Source organism: Lithobates pipiens, unplaced genomic scaffold (genome assembly GCF_037356315.1).
Source record: "Lithobates pipiens isolate NorthernLeopardFrog02 unplaced genomic scaffold, aLitPip1_a1.2 Scaffold_23, whole genome shotgun sequence".
Taxonomy (NCBI): Eukaryota; Metazoa; Chordata; class Amphibia; order Anura; family Ranidae; genus Lithobates; species Lithobates pipiens.
In genome coordinates this window covers 48,738,558-48,757,328 of record NW_027507785.1, presented here as the reverse complement: position 1 = coordinate 48,757,328, position 18,771 = coordinate 48,738,558, and the positions used below count along the sequence as shown (strand labels likewise).

Below are 18,771 nucleotides of genomic sequence, written 5' to 3'. Positions count from 1 at the left end.
ATGAAGATTATCCGTCTGCTGCTCATTATTGTGACTTTCTCTTCAGGTAACTCGATGTTCTATAATCATTTATTTCTATCAATCCAGCTATCTATTTGTCTAATATCTCTATCTATCTATCTATCTATCTATCTATCTATCTATCTATCTATCTATCTATCTATCTATCTATCTATCAATCTATCAATCCTTCCTTCTATCTATCTTTCCTTCTATCAATCCTTCCCTCTATCAATCCATCCTTCCTTCTATGTATGTATGTATGTATCTATCTATCTAGCTATCTATCTATCTACACTCTATCACTATATTGTCAAAAGTACTGGGACACCTTCCTTTACACAAACACATGAACTTTAATAGCATCCCAGTGGATTGCATACAAATTGCAAGTCTTTGGGTTTTACCTCATATTATATGGTTTTGGTAAATCCAAAGAAAAAAAAGCAAAAAAAAAAAACAAAGTTGAAAACAAGAGGTTATAACAGGGGTCAAGTACCTGTGTTTTGTAAGTACATGAGAGCTGCGAGTGCACACGGGCTGTACTGAGTATTATGTCGCGTACACGCGACCGGGCTTTTTCGACAGCAAAGGTCCGACGGAACGAATCACGCGACCGGGCTTTTCGACAGCAAAGGTCCGACGGAACGAATCCGTCGGACGATTCGATCGTGTGTGGGGCTCCATCGGACCTTTGCTGTCCAAAAAAATCTGACGGACTTTAGAAATAGAACATGTTTCAAATCTTTGCGCCAGAACTCCGCCGGACCCAGTTCCTATGGAGAAATCCGCTCGTCTGTGTGCTGGTCCGACGGACGAAAACCGACGCTAGGGAAGCTATTGGCTACTGGCTATGAACTTTCTTATTCTAGTCCGGTCGTATGTCATCACGTTTGAATCCGTCTGACTTTATTTAATAATTAACATTTATCAATTTTTGTTGTGAATTTATTAACGTTCATCAATAAGTTATTTGACATTTCACAATTAATAATTTTTTATGAATTTATTATGAATTTTCACTATGATTCATATATTACACACTATATTCATGCTTATTTTGAATTGATGTAAACGCATCATGTATGCGGGTTTTTTTTTTTTCGTTTTTTTCACGTGACACACTCACGGATGTGCTTTTTCACAGGACACCATATACTGATTATACATGTGGCACCTGTGTTATTTATACATATAGTTAATGTTTCCACGGGTCCCTCTGTGTATGTGTTTGATTTTTTATTATTAAGACCCCCCTTCACACCAGGGCGTTTTGCAGGCGCTATAGCGTTAGAAATAGGGCCTGCAATCCGCCCTAAAAAAGCTGCACCATTGTATGTAGTGTGAAAGCCCGAGGGCTGTCGGAATTTCTGATCGTGTGTACACAAGTCCCTCGGACAAAAGTCCACGCATGCTCGGAATCAAGTACGAGCCGGAATCGCTCCGTCTCGCAAAACTAGCGTTTGTAATGGAGATATCAGGTACGTCTTGTACGTCACTACGTTCGCAATGGTTGGCCAACATTTGTGTGACCGTGTGTATGCAAGACAAGTTGGAGCCAACATCCTTCAGACAAAAATCCACGGTTTTGTTGCCGGAAAGTCCGATCGTGTGTACCGGGCATAAGACTGGGATGCCATAAGCCCTTGTACACACGGTCGGACATTCCGACAACAAAATCCGTCGGATTTTGTCCGAAACTGGTGTTGCATACACACGGTCGGACAAAGTTGTCGGAAAATCCGCTCGTTCGTAAAAGTGATGACGTTATTTCGTTACGATGGGACTACGTTCAGGCTAGTAGCCAATAGCTTTGGTCTAGGAATTTGATCTGAGCATGCGTGGCACTTTGTCCGATCGGAAATTCTCTACAAACGATCGAACAAAGTCCGATCGGATCATGTTGTTGGAATATTTTTATAGCCCAGCTCTAAAACTTTGTCGGTCGGATATTCAGACGGAAACAGTCCGATGGAACCCAAACATGGTTGGATTATCCGACAACACGGTCCGATCGGACATTTTCCGTTGGAATGTCCGACTGAGTGTACAAGGGCTTAAGGTTCATGTCCGTGTAAAGGCAGTTGTCCCAATACTTTTGGTAATATAGTCTATCTAACTATCTGTCTCTAGTATAGTCCTGTCACACTCATTGATATCTGCTATCTATCAGGATTTCCATCGCAGATAGTCCACGTGCAGCAGACTCCGGTAATATGGGCTGCTGAGGGCAGCTCAGTCACCTTACTGTGTTTCTTCAATATCATTGGAAAGAACGCTACCGCTGGGTCCTACAAGTGGTACAGACACGTGGTGGGGAGTGGACCAGACGTCTCTAATAGTAACAAGCTTTTCCATGGAAGGGTTACCAGAGTGGACACCAATCAGTTCATCCATGGACGATCGGCCTCCATCACCCTGCACAGTGTGGAGTTGTCAGACTCCGGGATGTATTACTGTGAAGTTATATTTAATTTTGGCCAAGAAATATCTGGAGAGGGGAACGGAACGTTCCTCAATGTGACAGGTGAATATTTATTTATTTATTTGGAATCAGCAAGACGTTTATTGAGCATAAACAGAATGGTGAACAGACACAATCCAATACAACAACATTGTGTCCAGAATAGGAATATGATAAGCAAAGGCATTAAAGACAATAATCACAGCCAAGCCAAGCCATCGTTATTCACAATTTAGCACATATATAAAGTTTCAGATACGTTATTAAGCTTTTACAATGGTTACCAGCAATGTCATACAGCAGGCACAAAGGCATTATATAGAACAAGGGTCTCCAAACTTTTCAAACAAAGGGCCACTTTATTGTCCTTCAGACTTTAGGAGGGCCGGTTTGTGGCCAGCAGGGGCAGAAAATGTCACGGGCCCAGGATCAGTGAGAATAAATATGGCGCCAAGGTTGGTGGTCAATAGGAGGAGTATCCCCTCTATTAGTATGAGGAATAGTATTCCATCATTGGTATCGGTGGAAGATATAATGCCCCATTGTTGGTGTCAGTGAGAGGAATAGTGCCTCATATTAGTGGAAGGAGTTGTTTCCCAAGGGCCGCATAAAGGCTAGCAAAGGGCCACATCTCTCCCTCGGGGCACACATTCTGGAGACTCCTGATATAGAATTTCTACGAGCGAGGTAACATCACACTATATCACAAAATTCAGTATATAACCAGATCAATAGACGATAAACCCCGTACAGTCACCCAACTTCCCCATAGCTTCTATGAGTACCCCCTATGTTGGAAAATTGTTTTATCTTTTGGGTGGAGAGTGTCCCCCATATGATTAAGACATTCCCTAGAAGTCAGGAGTTGTTCTAACGTCCAGTATCGCAGAATGAGTCCCCTGGTTTGGAACAAAGCCCCACTTATACCCTCACCGACAACTTTATTAGGTACAAAAAACAAAAAATGCAGCACTGAAAGTGAAAAAATCCCCTACTTTTTCACAAGGTGATTTTTTCACTTTTAGCACTGCATTTTTTTTGTTTTTTTTGTTTTTTTATATTATATGTTTTTTTGTTTTTTTGTTTTTTTTGTTTTTCTGTTTTTTGTTTTTTTTGTTTTTTGTTTTCTATGCAATTGTATCATTGTTGATGCTGGCTGCTTTATACAGTGTTTCTATTTGGTAGCGCAATTATATATATATATATTGGGACTTTATTAGGTACACCTGTTAAAATCGCTTGGTATCACAAATTGCTAATCAGCCAATTACATGGCAGCAAATCAATGCATTTAGTTATCTGTATGTGGTGAAGATGATTTGCTGAAGTTCAAACTGAGCATCGAAATGGAGAAGAAAGTGGCTTTGAACGTGGCATGGTTGTTGGTGCCAGACCGGCTGGTCTGAGTATTTAAAAAACTGCTGATTTACTGGGGTTTTCCTGCACAGCCATCTCTCGGGTTTACAGAGATTGGTGGGAAAAAGAGAAAATATCCATTGAGCGGAGGTTGTGTGGAGGAAAATGCCTTGTTGATGTCAGAGGTCAGATGAGAATGGGTTCCAGGTGATAGAAAGGCAACAGTAATGCCACGTACACACGACCGGACTTTTCGACGGACTAGATCCGACTGACTTACTTTCGTCCAACGGACTTTCCAAACGAACGGACTTGGCCACACACAAGCACGCCAAAGTCTGACAGATTCGAACGTGATGACGTACGACTGGACTAGAATAAGGAAGTCCATAGCCAGTAGCCAATAGCTGCCCTAGCAGCGGTTTTCGTCCGTCGGACTAGCATACACACGAACTGATTTTTCGACCACACTCGAGTCCGTCGGAAAGATTTGAAACCTGTTTTATTTCTAGGTCCGTCTGACTCTTGGGGGAAAAAAAAGTCCGCTGGAGCCCACACACGATCGTAATACCCGACAGATTTATTCCGTTGGACCTAGTCCGACGAAAAGTCCGGTCGTGTTTATAACTCAAATAACCACTCGTTACATCCAAGGTATGCAGAATACCATCTCTGAATGCACCATAGATGGTCTACAGCAGTAGAAACCACACCGGGTGGCCACTCCTGTCAGCTAAGAACAGGAAAAAATGGACAATAGATGATTAGAAAAATGTTGCCTGGTCTGATGAGTCTGGATTTCAGCTGCAACATTCATATGGTGGGGTCAGAATTTGGTGCACGGATCCATCCTGCCTTGTATCACCGGTTCAGGCTGGTGGGGGTGTAATGGTGTGGGGGGTGGGATATCACTGGTTCAGGCTGGTGGTGTAATGGTGGGGGGATATTTTCTTGGCACACTTTGGGCCCCTTAGTACCAATTGAGCATGGTTTAATCATCACGACCTACCTGAGTATTGTTGCTGACCACTTCCATCCCTTCATGACCACAGTGTCCCCATCTTCTGATGGCTCCTTCCAGCAGGATAATGCCCCATGTCACAAAGCTCCAATCATCTCACCACTGGACAATGAGGTCCCTGTCCTCCAATGGCCTCCACTGTCACCATATCTTATCCAATAGAGCACCTGGGAGGTGGTGGAATGGGAAATTGGCATCATGGATGTGCAGCCGACAAATCTGCAGCAACTGCGTCATGCTATCATGTCACTATGGAGCAAAATCTCTGAGGAATGTTTCCAACACCTTGCTGTATCTATGCCACCAAGAATGAAGGTAAAAGTGGGTCCAACCCGCTACTAGCAAGTTGTACCCGATAAAGGGACTGGTAAGCGTAGATGCCTTAGTAAATTCTGTTAAGTCATAATCATCCAGGATGCCCAATATGCAACATTTTAGGTCTAAAGGAATGGTGGTCTGGAAAACCATATTTATAGTTTCCACTTTTTCCACCCATCTATGAAGTTTAGGGCAGCGCCATAATAAATGTATGAGGTCATCCTGGTATTTCCTGCCACATAAGGGGGATTGTAGTGCTCCCTTATGGTACAATTTCAGTGGTGTATAGTGAGGATTGAGAAAAATATAAAGCTGCGAGAGCCTCTTCCTAGTATTTAGAGAGCTGAGAAGAACTGACTCAAGGTCACCAACATCTTGCTTCCATTTACAGTGGAACCTTGGATTACGAGCATAATCCATTCCAGGAGAATGCTTGTAATCCATAGCACTTGCATATCAAAGCAAGTTTCCCCATAGAAGTCAATGGAAACTAAGATAATTAGTTCCACATTGACTTCTATTGCATGCAATACCGCATGTGGCCAGAGGTGGGGGGGGGCATCGGAGAGAGCCTTGGACATACTCGGGGACAGCTCGGCTGAACTCAGAAAGCCTCGGAAACACTCGGGAACAGAGTATTTCTGAGTGTTTCTGAGTATTTCCGAGTCTTCCGAGTATTTCCAAATGGCTCCGAACCTTTCCGAGTGTCCCTGGCGCCCCCGCACCTCTGGCCAAATGCAGTACTGCACCTCCCATTAGCTTGAATTCTGCTCGTTTTGCAAGACAACTCTCACAAACCGAGCCAGAATTAAAAAAAAAAAGTTGCTCGTCTTTCAAAAAGCTTGTTAACCGCGTTACTGGTAAACCAAGGTTCCACTGTACCTTGACTATTTTGTTTGAGAGCAAGATGTGCTCTGTAACATTGTTCAGAGCACTTCCTCAAGGGCATACCCTCCAAGAAGATCATTGTTCTCTCTGGTGGAGAGAGGGGTCCATACTCATTGGCACTTTGCTGAATGCATCACAGTTGCAGAATAAAGTGCCCAAAGTGTTAATCAGCACACACCAAATCTGTGGCTATTTGATAGAACTATGGTCAGACGGGTAGACCGCCAGGTATAGGGTCATGGGTTCCCCATGGCTCAGTGACAGCGACTACCATTGTGAAATATAAACCTTTGCAATCTAGGGAGGTCACAGAGAGATCATTGGAAGTGGGATTTGTCGACACAGCTATGTTGAGACTTACAATTTCAGCATGACCAATCCAGGATGCTTTAGGGCAAAAAGCTGACCAGACAGGGTTGGACTGCACCGGGCCATTCTACTAGATCTGAAATGGACTGGGCTGACTGAAGTCATCCTGTTAATGTGACCAGACTTGTGTAGACCAATATATTCCCATAGAGTCACCTATTTTGGAACTCATACAGGGCTTGGTTGGAAATAGTAAAAGCATTTTTGGGCATTTGTAAAAACGCCCAAACACATTTGATCTGCTTGGCCTTTTACTACTCCTCTTTTCATAGGATGACCTCCAACCAGTCTGGCTAACAGTAGGCTTGTGCAATTCGTTTCGTAACAAATCGAAATTCGGCCGAATTTTGCATCTTTCGGACATTCGGGTGCATCCGAATGTCCGAATAAAAAAATAACGAATAACAACGAATACAAAAGAAATATAACGAATGAATTCGGTAATTCTTTAAAGATCTAATGAAACAAAAGGTCAGCTCAAAGTAAATCATATAGTCCAATAGATATAGGCAATATGTCAAGTACTTTTCTGCAGCAGAGAATGACATTTTGAATGACATTTTGCGACCCGATTTTGGGGTCACTTATAGCTAGAAACCCCAAATTTGGTATGCAAACACAATAATACTAGCACTACAACATATCCAAATTTGGAGTTTCTAGCACCAAGTGACCCCGAGATACATGGCCCTAAAGTCGGGTCACAAAATATTTTCGAATGCGGTTGAAATCATTTCGAATGCGGTTGAAATAATATCAAATCATGTTGAAATCATTTCAAATGCGGTTGAAATAATATCAAATCATGTTAAAATCATTTCGAATGCGGTTGAAATAATTTCGAATCATGTTGAAATCATTTCGAATGCGGTTGAAATAATTTCGAATCATGTTGAAATCATTTCGAATGCGGTTGAAATATTTTTGAATTTGGTTGAAATATTTTCGAATGTGGCCGATTTTTCAAATTCGGTAGAAAACTAAACGAAATCCGAAAACGAATTTAAGGAAGTTAACGAATATAACTAAACGAAATTAATGAATTAACGAATTAAAACGAAACGAAACTAAACAAATTTGGTATGCAAACACAATAGTACTAGCACTACAACAGATCCAAATTTGGAGTTTCTAGCACCAAGTGACCCCGAGATACATGGCCCTAAAGTCGGGTCACAAAATATTTTCGAAAACGGTTGAAATAATTTCGAATCATGTTGAAATCATTTCGAATTCGGTTGAAATAATATCAAATCATGTTGAAATCATTTCGAATGCGGTTGAAATATTTTTGAATTTGGTTGAAATATTTTCGAATGTGGCCGATTTTTCAAATTCGGTAGAAAACTAAACGAAATCCGAAAACGAATTTAAGGAAGTTAACGAATATAACTAAACAAAATTAATGAATTAACAAATTAAAACGAAACAAAACTAAACAAATTTGGTATGCAAACACAATAGTACTAGCACTACAACATATCCAAATTTGGAGTTTCTAGCACCAAGTGACCCCCGAGATACATGGCCCTAAAGTCGGGTCACAAAATATTTTCGAAAACGGTTGAAATAATTTCGAATCATGTTGAAATCATTTCGAATGCGGTTGAAATAATATCGAATCATGTTGAAATCATTTCGAATCCGGTTGAAATAATATCAAATCATGTTGAAATCATTTCGAATGCGGTTGAAATATTTTTGAATTTGGTTGAAATATTTTCGAATGTGGCCGATTTTTCGAATTCGGTAGAAAACTAACGAAATCCGAAAACGAATTTAAGGAAGTTAACAAATATAACTAAACAAAATTAATGAATTAACGAATTAAAACGAAACGAAACTAAACAAATTTGGTATGCAAACACAATAGTACTAGCACTAAAACATATCCAAATTTGGAGTTTCTAGCACCAAGTGACCCGGAGATACATGGCCCTAAAGTCGGGTCACAAAATATTTTCGAAAACGGTTGAAATAATTTCGAATCATGTTGAAATCATTTCGAATTCGGTTGAAATAATATCAAATCATGTTGAAATCATTTCGAATGCGGTTGAAATATTTTTGAATTTGGTTGAAATATTTTCGAATGTGGCCGATTTTTCGAATTCGGTAGAAAACGAAACGAAATCCGAAAACGAATTTAAGGAAGTTAACGAATATAACTAAACGAAATTAATGAATTAACGAATTAAAACGAAACGAAACTAAACACATTTTTTCCTTTTGCACATGTCTAGCTAACAGAGTTGACCTTGAAATGTTGATGTCCAGGTCAATGGTCATTCCCTCCATGTATCGTAATTTTTTTAAATGTTATTCCATTGCCAAGCCCTTTTACAAGCCAAATAAACATAGTAGAAATATATAAAGTAAAACAGTGACCATATACTCTGTATTTGTTATGCTCCTATTATAATGTCCTACAGCCAGAGAGAGTTCTTCCATGATGCCTCCAACCATGGACTTCCCTACTCAGAGATTGTTCCCTGTCATCAATATCATGATGGTTGCCCTGTGGGCGTCGATGTTGCTGACCGTCCTGTTTGTCTGCTATTATTACAACCATCGTAAGTAGAACTTTCTCTTATATCCTCTCTTTAGAATATCCCTTCCATGGTGGTCATTGCTTTTTTTCTCTTTATTCTGAAGGTGTTTTCCCTATTCAGAAGACGTGATGTACTATCTTTAAGCCACTGTCACCCATGGTCAGCTGTATACTGTGCTTTCCCCTAGGCCTGGATGACACGATGTCACCATTTCCTACAGAATTCTCATCATACACTTCCAGCTGGGACTTTGTTGATTATTGGATCTTTATATGACGCTTGGGACATACAATAAATTGTACATGTGTCTATGAAGTTTGTATCTCTGAAGGGTTTACACAAGTTACTCAGCTATCTCATCTCCTCCCAGATCTCCCCTGTCCCTCATATGCATATGTGACAATAAATGGGTCTTTCTGATATTACTTGGAGTTTACTGTATGTGTATAAATTTAGGAGATAACGAGAATTTGTATTTACACATAAGAGGCCATTGTGCCTGGTGATGAGTTACCATGCTGCAGAATTCTGACCAGGCTAGATGGACATTTTAAGTCAGTCTACTCATGGTGCCATTTACATAGTTGCCAACTGTCCTGAATTTCCCGGGACATTCCCGGGATTAGGACATTTGTCCCGAATTAATTTTGTCCCGGGAAATGTCCCGGGAAATTCGGTTTGTTCCAGGAAATTCAAATTTCCAGTTTTTTTGCCGCTGGCCGCTAGAGGTCCGCGGCCGGCGGAGACAATGTCTCCGCTGGCCGCCATTTTAAAGAAGAACAGAAGCTGGCCTTCAATGGAGCTCAGATGCTCCGGCAGTTCAAAGTCAGCGTGGCAACGACGGCTTGGAGGACAGGAGATGAGATCATATGTCCTGTCGGGGCCAGTCCGTGCAGTAAGTATGTCGGGGCCAGTTCGTGTAGTATGTGGGGGTCAGTCTGTGGATGTGGGGGCCAGTCTGTGCAGTATGTGGGGGCCAGTCTGTGTATGTGGGGGCCAGTCTGTGCAGTATGTGGGGGCCAGTCTGTGGATGTTGGGGCCAGTCTGTGGATGTTAGGGCCAGTCTGTGCAGTATGTGGGGGCCAGTCTGTGCAGTATGTGGGGGCCAGTCTGTGTATGTGGGGGCCAGTCTGGAGATGTGGGGGCCGGTCTGGAGATGTGGGGGCCGGTCTGTAGATGTGGGGGGGGGGCAGTCTGGATGTCAGAGGGGCACCAGATGTAAGGAGGGGCTCCGCTGATGGACACAGATGTGAGGAAGGTACATCTGATGGGGCACCTGATGTAAGGACAGACTCCGCTTGGGACACCTGATGGAATCTGGTGGCAGGCAACATGGCTAGTGAGGCACTCATGGCTCCCACTGATTCTGCATTATGGTGAGTTGAATGATTTCATTTCATATTACAATGTAATAATAGAAATAATTCGGTTCAATCATCCTGACACCATAACAATCATGGCGCCGGGATGATTGAAGTGTCAACATCAGGTATTTGGAGAACCTTTATCTGCTGATTGTCAAACTCTGGAAAACACATATTGCTATTGTGGTGCAGGATCGGGGGGCTGCTGTCTCTCCTTCCCCCCCCCCCCCACATTCATCTCAGACTCTAACCACACCCCTTTGAGCCACACCCCCATGCAAGCCACACCCACTATTTTTACGTAAACCAAGCCCATACTTTGCCCTGGCGCATTTCCACCTTTTTCTATGCCGCACCTATAACCGCATGCCCCGTCCCCTAATTATAATATAACTCCACCTACTGCCAAAAAAATGTCTTGAATTATTTTTTTTTACAATGTAGGCAATTATGCATTTATTTGTATTAAATCATTTTTCCACACTTAACAAGCTGTCAAACTGGACAGTGATATGTCCAAGATTAAGGGGTGGCCCAACCCTCATTGAAATTCCTCCCCCAGCCACCCTATATCCAACCCTTACCTTCTGATACCCCACCTTCCAAAATCCTGCCCCATCCCTTGATATCCAGTCTCCCGATCTTTTACCCCAACTCTTGATATTCCACCTACCACTATCCTGCCACCACCTGCTGATATCTTAAAGTGTTACGAACAATAAAATCAGTCGGTACAGTGCCTTGAACTTTTCAACCTTTTGCCACATTTCAGGCTTCAAACATAAAGATATAAAATTTTTATTTTTTGTGAAGAATCACCAACAAGTGTGACACAATTGTGAAGTGGAACGAAATCTATTTGATTTTTCAAACTTTTTTAACTAATAAAAAAATGAAAAGTGGGGCGTGCAAAATGATTGGGCCCCCTTGCGTTAATACTTTGTAGAGCCACCTTTTGCTGCGATTACAGCTGCAAGTCGCTTGGGGTATGTCTCTATCAGTTTTGCACATCGAGAGACTGAAATTCTTGCCCATTCTTCCTTGCAAAACAGCTCGATATCAGTGAGGTTGGATGGAGAGTGTTTGTGAACAGCAGTTTTCAGCTCTTTCCACAGATTCTCGATTGGATTCAGGTCTGGACTTTGACTTGGCCATTCTAACACCTGGATACGTTTATTTGTGAACCATTCCTTTGTAGATTTTGCTGTATGTTTGGGATCATTGTCTTGTTGGAAGATAAATCTCCGTCCCAGTTTCAGGTCTTTTGCAGACTCCAACAGGTTTTCATCCAGAATGGTCCTGTATTTGGCTGCATCCATCTTCCCCTCAATTTTAACCATCTTCCCTGTCCCTGCTGAAGAAAAGCAGGCCCAAACCATGATGCTGCCACCACCATGTGTGACAGTGGGGATGGTGTGTTGAGGGTGATGAGCTGTGTTGCTTTTACGCCAAACATCGTGGGCAAAAAGTTGGATTTTGGTTTCATCTGACCAGAGCACCTTCTTCCACATGTTTGGTGTGTCTCCCAGGTGGCTTGTGGCAAACTTTAGACGAGACTTTTTATGGATATCTTTGAGAAATGGCTTTCTTCTTGCCACTCTTCCATAAAGGCCAGATTTGTGCAGTGTACGACTGATTGTTGTCCTATGGACAGACTCTCCCACCTCAGCTGTAGTTCTCTGCAGTTCATCCAGAGTGATCATGGGCCTCTTGGCTGCATCTCTGATCAGTCTTCTCCTTGTCTGAGCTGAAAGTTTAGAGGGACGGCCAGGTCTTGGTAGATTTGCAGTGGTTTGATACTCCTTCCATTTCAAAATGATCGCTTGCACAGTGCTCCTTGGGATGTTTAAAGCTTGGGAAATCTTTTTGTATCCAAATCCGGCTTTAAACTTCTCCACAACAGTATTACGGACCTGCATGGTGTGTTCCTTGGTCTTCATGATGCTCTCTGCGCTTTCAACAGAACCCTGAGACTATCACAGAGCAGGTGCATTTATACAGAGACTTGATTACACACAGGTGGATTCTATTTATCACCATCAGTCATTTAGGACAACATTGGATCATTCAGAGATCCTCGCTGAACTTCTGGAGTGAGTTTGCTGCACTGAAAATAAAGGGGCCGAATAATTTTGCACGCACCACTTTTCAGTTTTTTATTTGCTAAAAAAGTTTAAAATATCCAATAGATTTCGTTCCACTTCACAATTGTGTCCCACTTGTTGGTGATTCTTCACAAAAAATAAAAATGTTATATCTTTATGTTTGAAGCCTGAAATGTGGCAAAAGGTTGAAAAGTTCAAGGGGGCCGAATACTTTCGCAAGGCACTGTATATGCAGTAAAGCAAGCTTGTTATATCCACTGTAGAACCTAAGGGGTTAAAGAGGAAGTAAACCCTGATGGGTTTTACTTCCTCTTTGTCTCCCTGCAAAGGTAAAGCATAATGGACTACTATGCATCGCATCGCATAGTAGTCCATTATGTGTCACTTACCTGACACAGGAGCCAGCGAAGTCACCGCTGTCCCCTGTAGCACGGAGCATCCATCTTCTTCCGGGTATCGCTGCTCCGGCCACTCACAGCACCAGAGCAGCGATGACGTCACTCCCGCGCATGCGCACAGGAGCCGCCACTAACGGCATATCGCCATTAGCAGCGGCATACTCAGTGCGCCTGTGCGAATGCGCCGTAGACAGCAGTGCATGTCTTTTTGTAAACCGTGTAGGTTTAAGAGATATTTCTTGAACCTACAGGTAAGCCTTAATCTAGGTTTACCTGTAGGTCAAAGTGGTTTGTAAGGGTTTACAACCACTTTAATCTGCATTGTGTAAAAAGGCTGTTTGATCATGTCTTCTCTGATCCTTCCCTTCTTCCACTCTCCCCAATCTATCTGCTGATAGAACAAAGGCTAGGGGATAAGCTACACATGCTCAGTTTGGTGTGTATTGCCAGAAAGTTTTGTTTTTTCTTGGGAGGGTGCATGTGATCAGCACAGGGCCAATCAGGACTGTCCAGACAGAGGGTCAGAGGTTCTGCAGCCTGATAGGACAGTCAGAGCGGAATGAAAACTCCTCCTACAAGCTTTAACCAGGCACTGATAGAAGTCATAAGACTGCTATATACTGCTGATGAGAAAATGTATTTAGCAGTTTATATTTACTAAAACTGTTGTACTGTGTACTGTAAAAGACAAGATATAATGAATGCAGGGTCCTCCTGGGTATAGTAACACATTAGCTCCCACCTAACAAAAACCTGCCCCCACCTCCCGTTTTCTCACCTCCCATTATCCCACCTCCTGATATCTCGCCTCCTTATATTTCATCTCCCAATATCTCACCTCCACCTCATGATATCTCACCTCCCGATATCCCATCTCCCAATATCCAGCCACCAATTCCTATCTCACTTCCCGATATCCCATCTCCCAATATCCAGCCACCACCTCCTAATATCTCACCTCTCGATATCCCATCTCCCAATATCCAGCCACCACCTCCTAATATCTCACCTCTCGATATCCCATCTCCCAATATCCAGCGACCACCTCCTAATATCTCCCCTCTCGATATCCCACCTCCCAATATCCAGCCACCACCTCCTAATATCTCACCTCTCGAGATCCCACCTCCCAATATCCAGCCGCTACCTCCTGATACCTCACCTCCTGATACTGCACCTCCCATATTCCTACCCCCACATCCTGATGCCTCACCTCCCGATATCCTACCACCACATCCTGATATCTCCCGATATCCAGCCACCACCTACTTATATCTCACCCCTGATATGCCGCCTCCCAGAATCCTACCTCCACCTCCTAATACCTCACCTCCCGATATACCACCTCCTAAAATCCTACTCCCACCATCTGATATCTCAACTCCCAATATCCTACCACCACATCTTTATATCCCACCTCCCAATATCCAGCCACCACCTCCTGATACCTCACCTCCCGATATTGCACCTCCCAAAATCCTACCCCCATATCCTGATGTCTCACCTCCCAATATCTTACCACCACATACTGATATCCCATCTCCCAATATCCAGCCACCACCTACTTAAATCTCAGCTCTCGATAACCCCCCTCCCAGAATCATACCTCCTTCTCTTAGTACCTCATCTCCCAATATTCCACCTCCCAGAGTCCTACCCCCACCTCCTGATATCTCAACTCCTAATATCTCACCACCACATCCTGATATCTCACTTCCCGATATCCCACCTCCCAATATCCAGCCACCACTTCCTGATAGCTCACTTCTTGATATCCCACCTCCAAATATCCTACCACCACCTCCTGATATCCAGTTTCCCGGCATCCTAACCATACCTCCCAATATCCCACCTTCCAAAATCCTACCCAATCCTCCCGATATAGGGACATTGCAGCTATTCACTCTGTCCTTTAGTATCTCCCCAGTTTTTTCATCATCTCAGGATCTCATGCTGCGTACACACGATCGGATTTCTCGTCGGAAAAAGAAATGACGGCTTTTCCAACGGTATTCCGCTCAAGTTTGCCTTGCATACGCAAAAGTTTGCTGAAATGACTACCGTCATGAACGTGGTGACATACAACACTACGACGAGCCAAGAAAATGAATGCTTCCGAGTATGCGTCGAATTGTTTCCGAGCATGCGTAGGAATTTTGCACGTCAGAATTGCCACAGACCATCGAATTTTCGGATAGGAACTTTTCCCGACCAAAAAATTGAGAGCATGTTCTCAATGTTTTTGCTGGCTGGAATTCGGCCAGCAAAAGATCGATGGAGCGTACACACGGTCGCATTTTCCGACAAAAAACTCTCATCGGTCTTTTGCGGGCTGAAATTCCAATCGTGTGTACGCGGCATAAGTGTCAATTTTATATCCTCCCACCCCTTCGACCACCACAGCAAGCATGTGCTAAGTGAAGTGGTATAGTGGGAAATACATTTATTTGTAGTAGCATTAATAATGACATCACAATATTTTATATAATGACATCATTGTTAGTACCCCTGCACACAAACTTCTTTAAGCTGTGCAGAAGAAGCTGTCAGTTCTAATCTTAGGAGACACTCTGAGATTTCTACAGCCTGTGGAAGATTGCAGTAGGCCTACAGGGTTAATTTCACTGCTGGCTGGGAAGACCAGAAGCTCTGAGGGCAATTACTCTTCACCGCTAAGAGAGCTAAAGAAATTCTCCTTGCTGCACATCCAGCAAAGAAGATCTGTAATTTGTGACAACCATTCTGAAGTCTCATCTGTACATCTGACATCAGCTCTTTTTGATTGGAAATGTCACAGGGGGGAATAGGGTCAGCGTCAACCGCAACCTCTGAAATCCTTAAGGGCCGATTCACACTGCGGGCGATGCGCGGCAACACGACTTGCCTCGCCGCAATCTGACAAGTCGCCCCCGTTCTGTACAATGGAAACGTTCTGAGAGGAGCGACTCGAGTCGCTCCGACTCAGAAAAAAGGTTCCTGTACTACTTCTGGGCGACCTCGGGGCGACTTGCATTGACTTCTATACAGAAGTCATTTGCAAATCGCCGCTGAGGTCGCGGCAGGTCGCGGCGAGGCAAGTCGGTGTCGCCTCGCATCGCCCGCAGTGTGAACCGGCCCTAATACAGTTATGCATAAGTGTTATCTTAAAATGAACACACATTTGCTATTTTTAAATTGCCTCAACAACCCCCTTAATCGGGCCCCTTCCACCCAAAGGCCCCATAGCAGCTACATTGGCTGCTTTGACTATTGTAACACCACTGGGTTATGGTGTGTAAAGGTCCTCTGTACATGGCGGTCCTCTGTACTGGGTGGTCCTCTGTACATGGCAGTCCCCTGTGCATGGTGGTCCTCTTTACATGGTGGTCTTCTGTACATGGCAGTCATCTGGGGGTTCTGAGTACTGATGAAACCAGAAATCTATATGACATTTCATGTTCCATACAGTTTCAGAAAACTTTCCATGCCTGAGACCCGGCCAAGCACAGAGACTTACCGACTTTTACATTACTGTGAGGTCCTCTGTACATGGGGGGGGGTTTGAGCACTGATGAAACCAGAAGTTTATGCAACATTTCATGTTTCATATGGTTTCACAACATTATCAAAAGGAGAACTTTCCATCCCTTGACATCCGGTTCAGCTCAGAGTCTCACTGACTTTTTTTAATACTATGAGGGCATTTCAAATGAGAAGTGATACAACGAGACACAATCAGTGGCCTGTTCATGACCTCTGTATTGTCTGACCCCCTTTTGCATAATAATTTAACCATATCCATACATTTTCGAAAAACAGCGATAAACTGAAACTTGGAAAGATAGGAGCCGTCCAAGTAATAAAAAGGGGCTCGCGACCCGCGGTCGCATGTTCAAAAATCTTTCCACCGCCCTTACCGGGCAGATGTCGGATTCCCCGATCCTAGCCACCTCCACCTGTAACCCCCTGCCCGTTTGATCAGTCTTGGACCACCGGACCCGGATTCTAACCAAGTCCCAGTCGATCTCCACGTCCTCCCTTGCCAACCCCCCTGCCGCCCGTTTCGACGGGCTCACCAGCTCACTGATCCTGAACGCCCCAAAGAAGGCCAGAGTGAATGCCACCCGGAACAGCGCCAGTTCGTAAGCCGAACTAAAGACCTTCCCCACTGCCTGGCACAAACCCAGAAGCAGGTCAAAAGAGACAGGACATCTCCCGTCCCTCCTCTTGTGCGCCCTCCGGTATCCCTTAACCACTTGTCTGTCAACCAGAATTCCTTGGTATGGTCCCGCTGCCCCTGCCATTTAAATAAAAACACCAACCCGGCCAGTTTGCGATCAATTGATGCCACCAACACCCCCTTTTCCATAGCCCCGCTAAGAAAATAAAACACTGCCTGAGCCATGCCCGCGTCTCCCGGGGCCATGGCGATCGCTTCCAGGCAAGCCGACCAATCCTGCCAAACCCTCGAGTAGGCACCCCACATAGCCTTACTCACAGATTGCCTGATCCATTGAGCCGCTATTCCAACGCTATGCTCCACAAGCCCGTGGGGCATTCGATCCCGTGACGCTCCGCCTCCGGTGCCAGTCCCCGAAATCTGTCCCACTGAAAACGAGACAGAGCGTCAGCCACCGTGTTGTCGCGTAAATGAACAGCATAGAGGAAAGAATTTACCTGCAAACACCGCAGCACTAGATGCCGCAAAAGCTTGACAACCGGCCCAGAGGCCGCCGTCAGCCGATTGACCACTTGCACCACTCCCAGGTTGTCGCAGTTAAACCTCACCTTCATGTTACCGAAAGACTCCCCCCAAATCTCAACTACCACCACAATAGGAAACAGCTCCAAAAGAACCAGGTTCTTCAGCAGCCCTGCCTCCGACCACTCTGAAGGCCAGCGCACCGCGCACCATTGGCCTTTAAAGAAGGCCCCGAAACCCATGGACCCAGCCGCATCTGTGAAGAGCTCCAGGTCACAGTTACTGATGGGCCCGGACATCCAAAGGGCCCGTCCGTTAAAGGACTCCAAGAACCCCTGCCACACCCTCAGGTCCTCCCTGAGGTCCCGATTGAGTGTCACAAAATGGGTCGGAGTGGAAATGCCCGCCGTAGCGGCCACCAGCTGGCGGCAAAACACCCGCCCCATCGGCATAATCCGGCAGGCGAAGTTCAGCTTCCCTAGTAACGATTGCAACTGACGTAGTTGCAACTTACGCAATCCAACCATCCCGCGTATCTCCTCCTGAAGCCTCGTCAGCTTGTCCAGCGGCAACCTGCACTCCATCTTCCCAGAATCGATCGCGATCCCTAAGAACGTGATACAACCCGTAGGACCCTCCGTTTTTCCGGGGGCCAACGGGACTCCGAACCGCTCCACAAGATGTTGAAGGGTACTGCACAAACATTGGTCCCTGCCGGCCCCACACATAGGAAGTCATCCAGATAATGGATGACTGAGTTGATGCCCGACACATCGCGGATGGCCCACTCCAAGAAGGAACTGAACTGCTCAAAGAAGGCACACAAAATCGAACATCCCATCGGAAGGCACCAGTCCACATAAAACCCCCCCTCCCAGGTACAACCCAGTAGTCGAAAACTCTCCGGGTGCACCGGCAGAAGCCGGAAAGCCGATTCGATGTCCGACTTCGCCATGCAACGGCCACGTCAAGGAAGTGTACGTCACTGCACACCCCTCCGGAGCAATGGCATCGTTGACAGAACCCCCTTTCGGGAAGGACAGGTGATGTATCAATCTGAACTTATTAGGCTCCTTCTTAGGAACCACCCCCAGCGGGGAAACCACCAGGTCCGGGAGAGGTGCCTCCCGGAAAGGGTCAGCCATTCGACCTAATGCCACCTCCTTTCCCAATTTTTCAGAAACAACTGCTGAATACTGCAGCGCGGATTTCAAATTTTTTGCCAGAAGGGGCACTGAGGTCAGCGAACAAGGGA

General features: G+C 44.6%; 1 protein-coding gene across 1 annotated transcript; it reads left to right on the top strand.

Moving 5' to 3' along the window:
- LOC143927115 (natural cytotoxicity triggering receptor 3-like) lies at positions 1 to 9,372 on the top strand. Its single transcript, XM_077451070.1, has 4 exons — positions 1 to 46; positions 2,174 to 2,527; positions 8,849 to 8,989; positions 9,072 to 9,372. Exons 1-4 carry the CDS (start codon positions 1 to 3, stop codon positions 9,095 to 9,097), a joined length of 567 nt encoding a protein of 188 aa, XP_077307196.1. The 3' UTR covers positions 9,098 to 9,372.
- Positions 9,373 to 18,771: the final 9,399 nt, after the last annotated feature.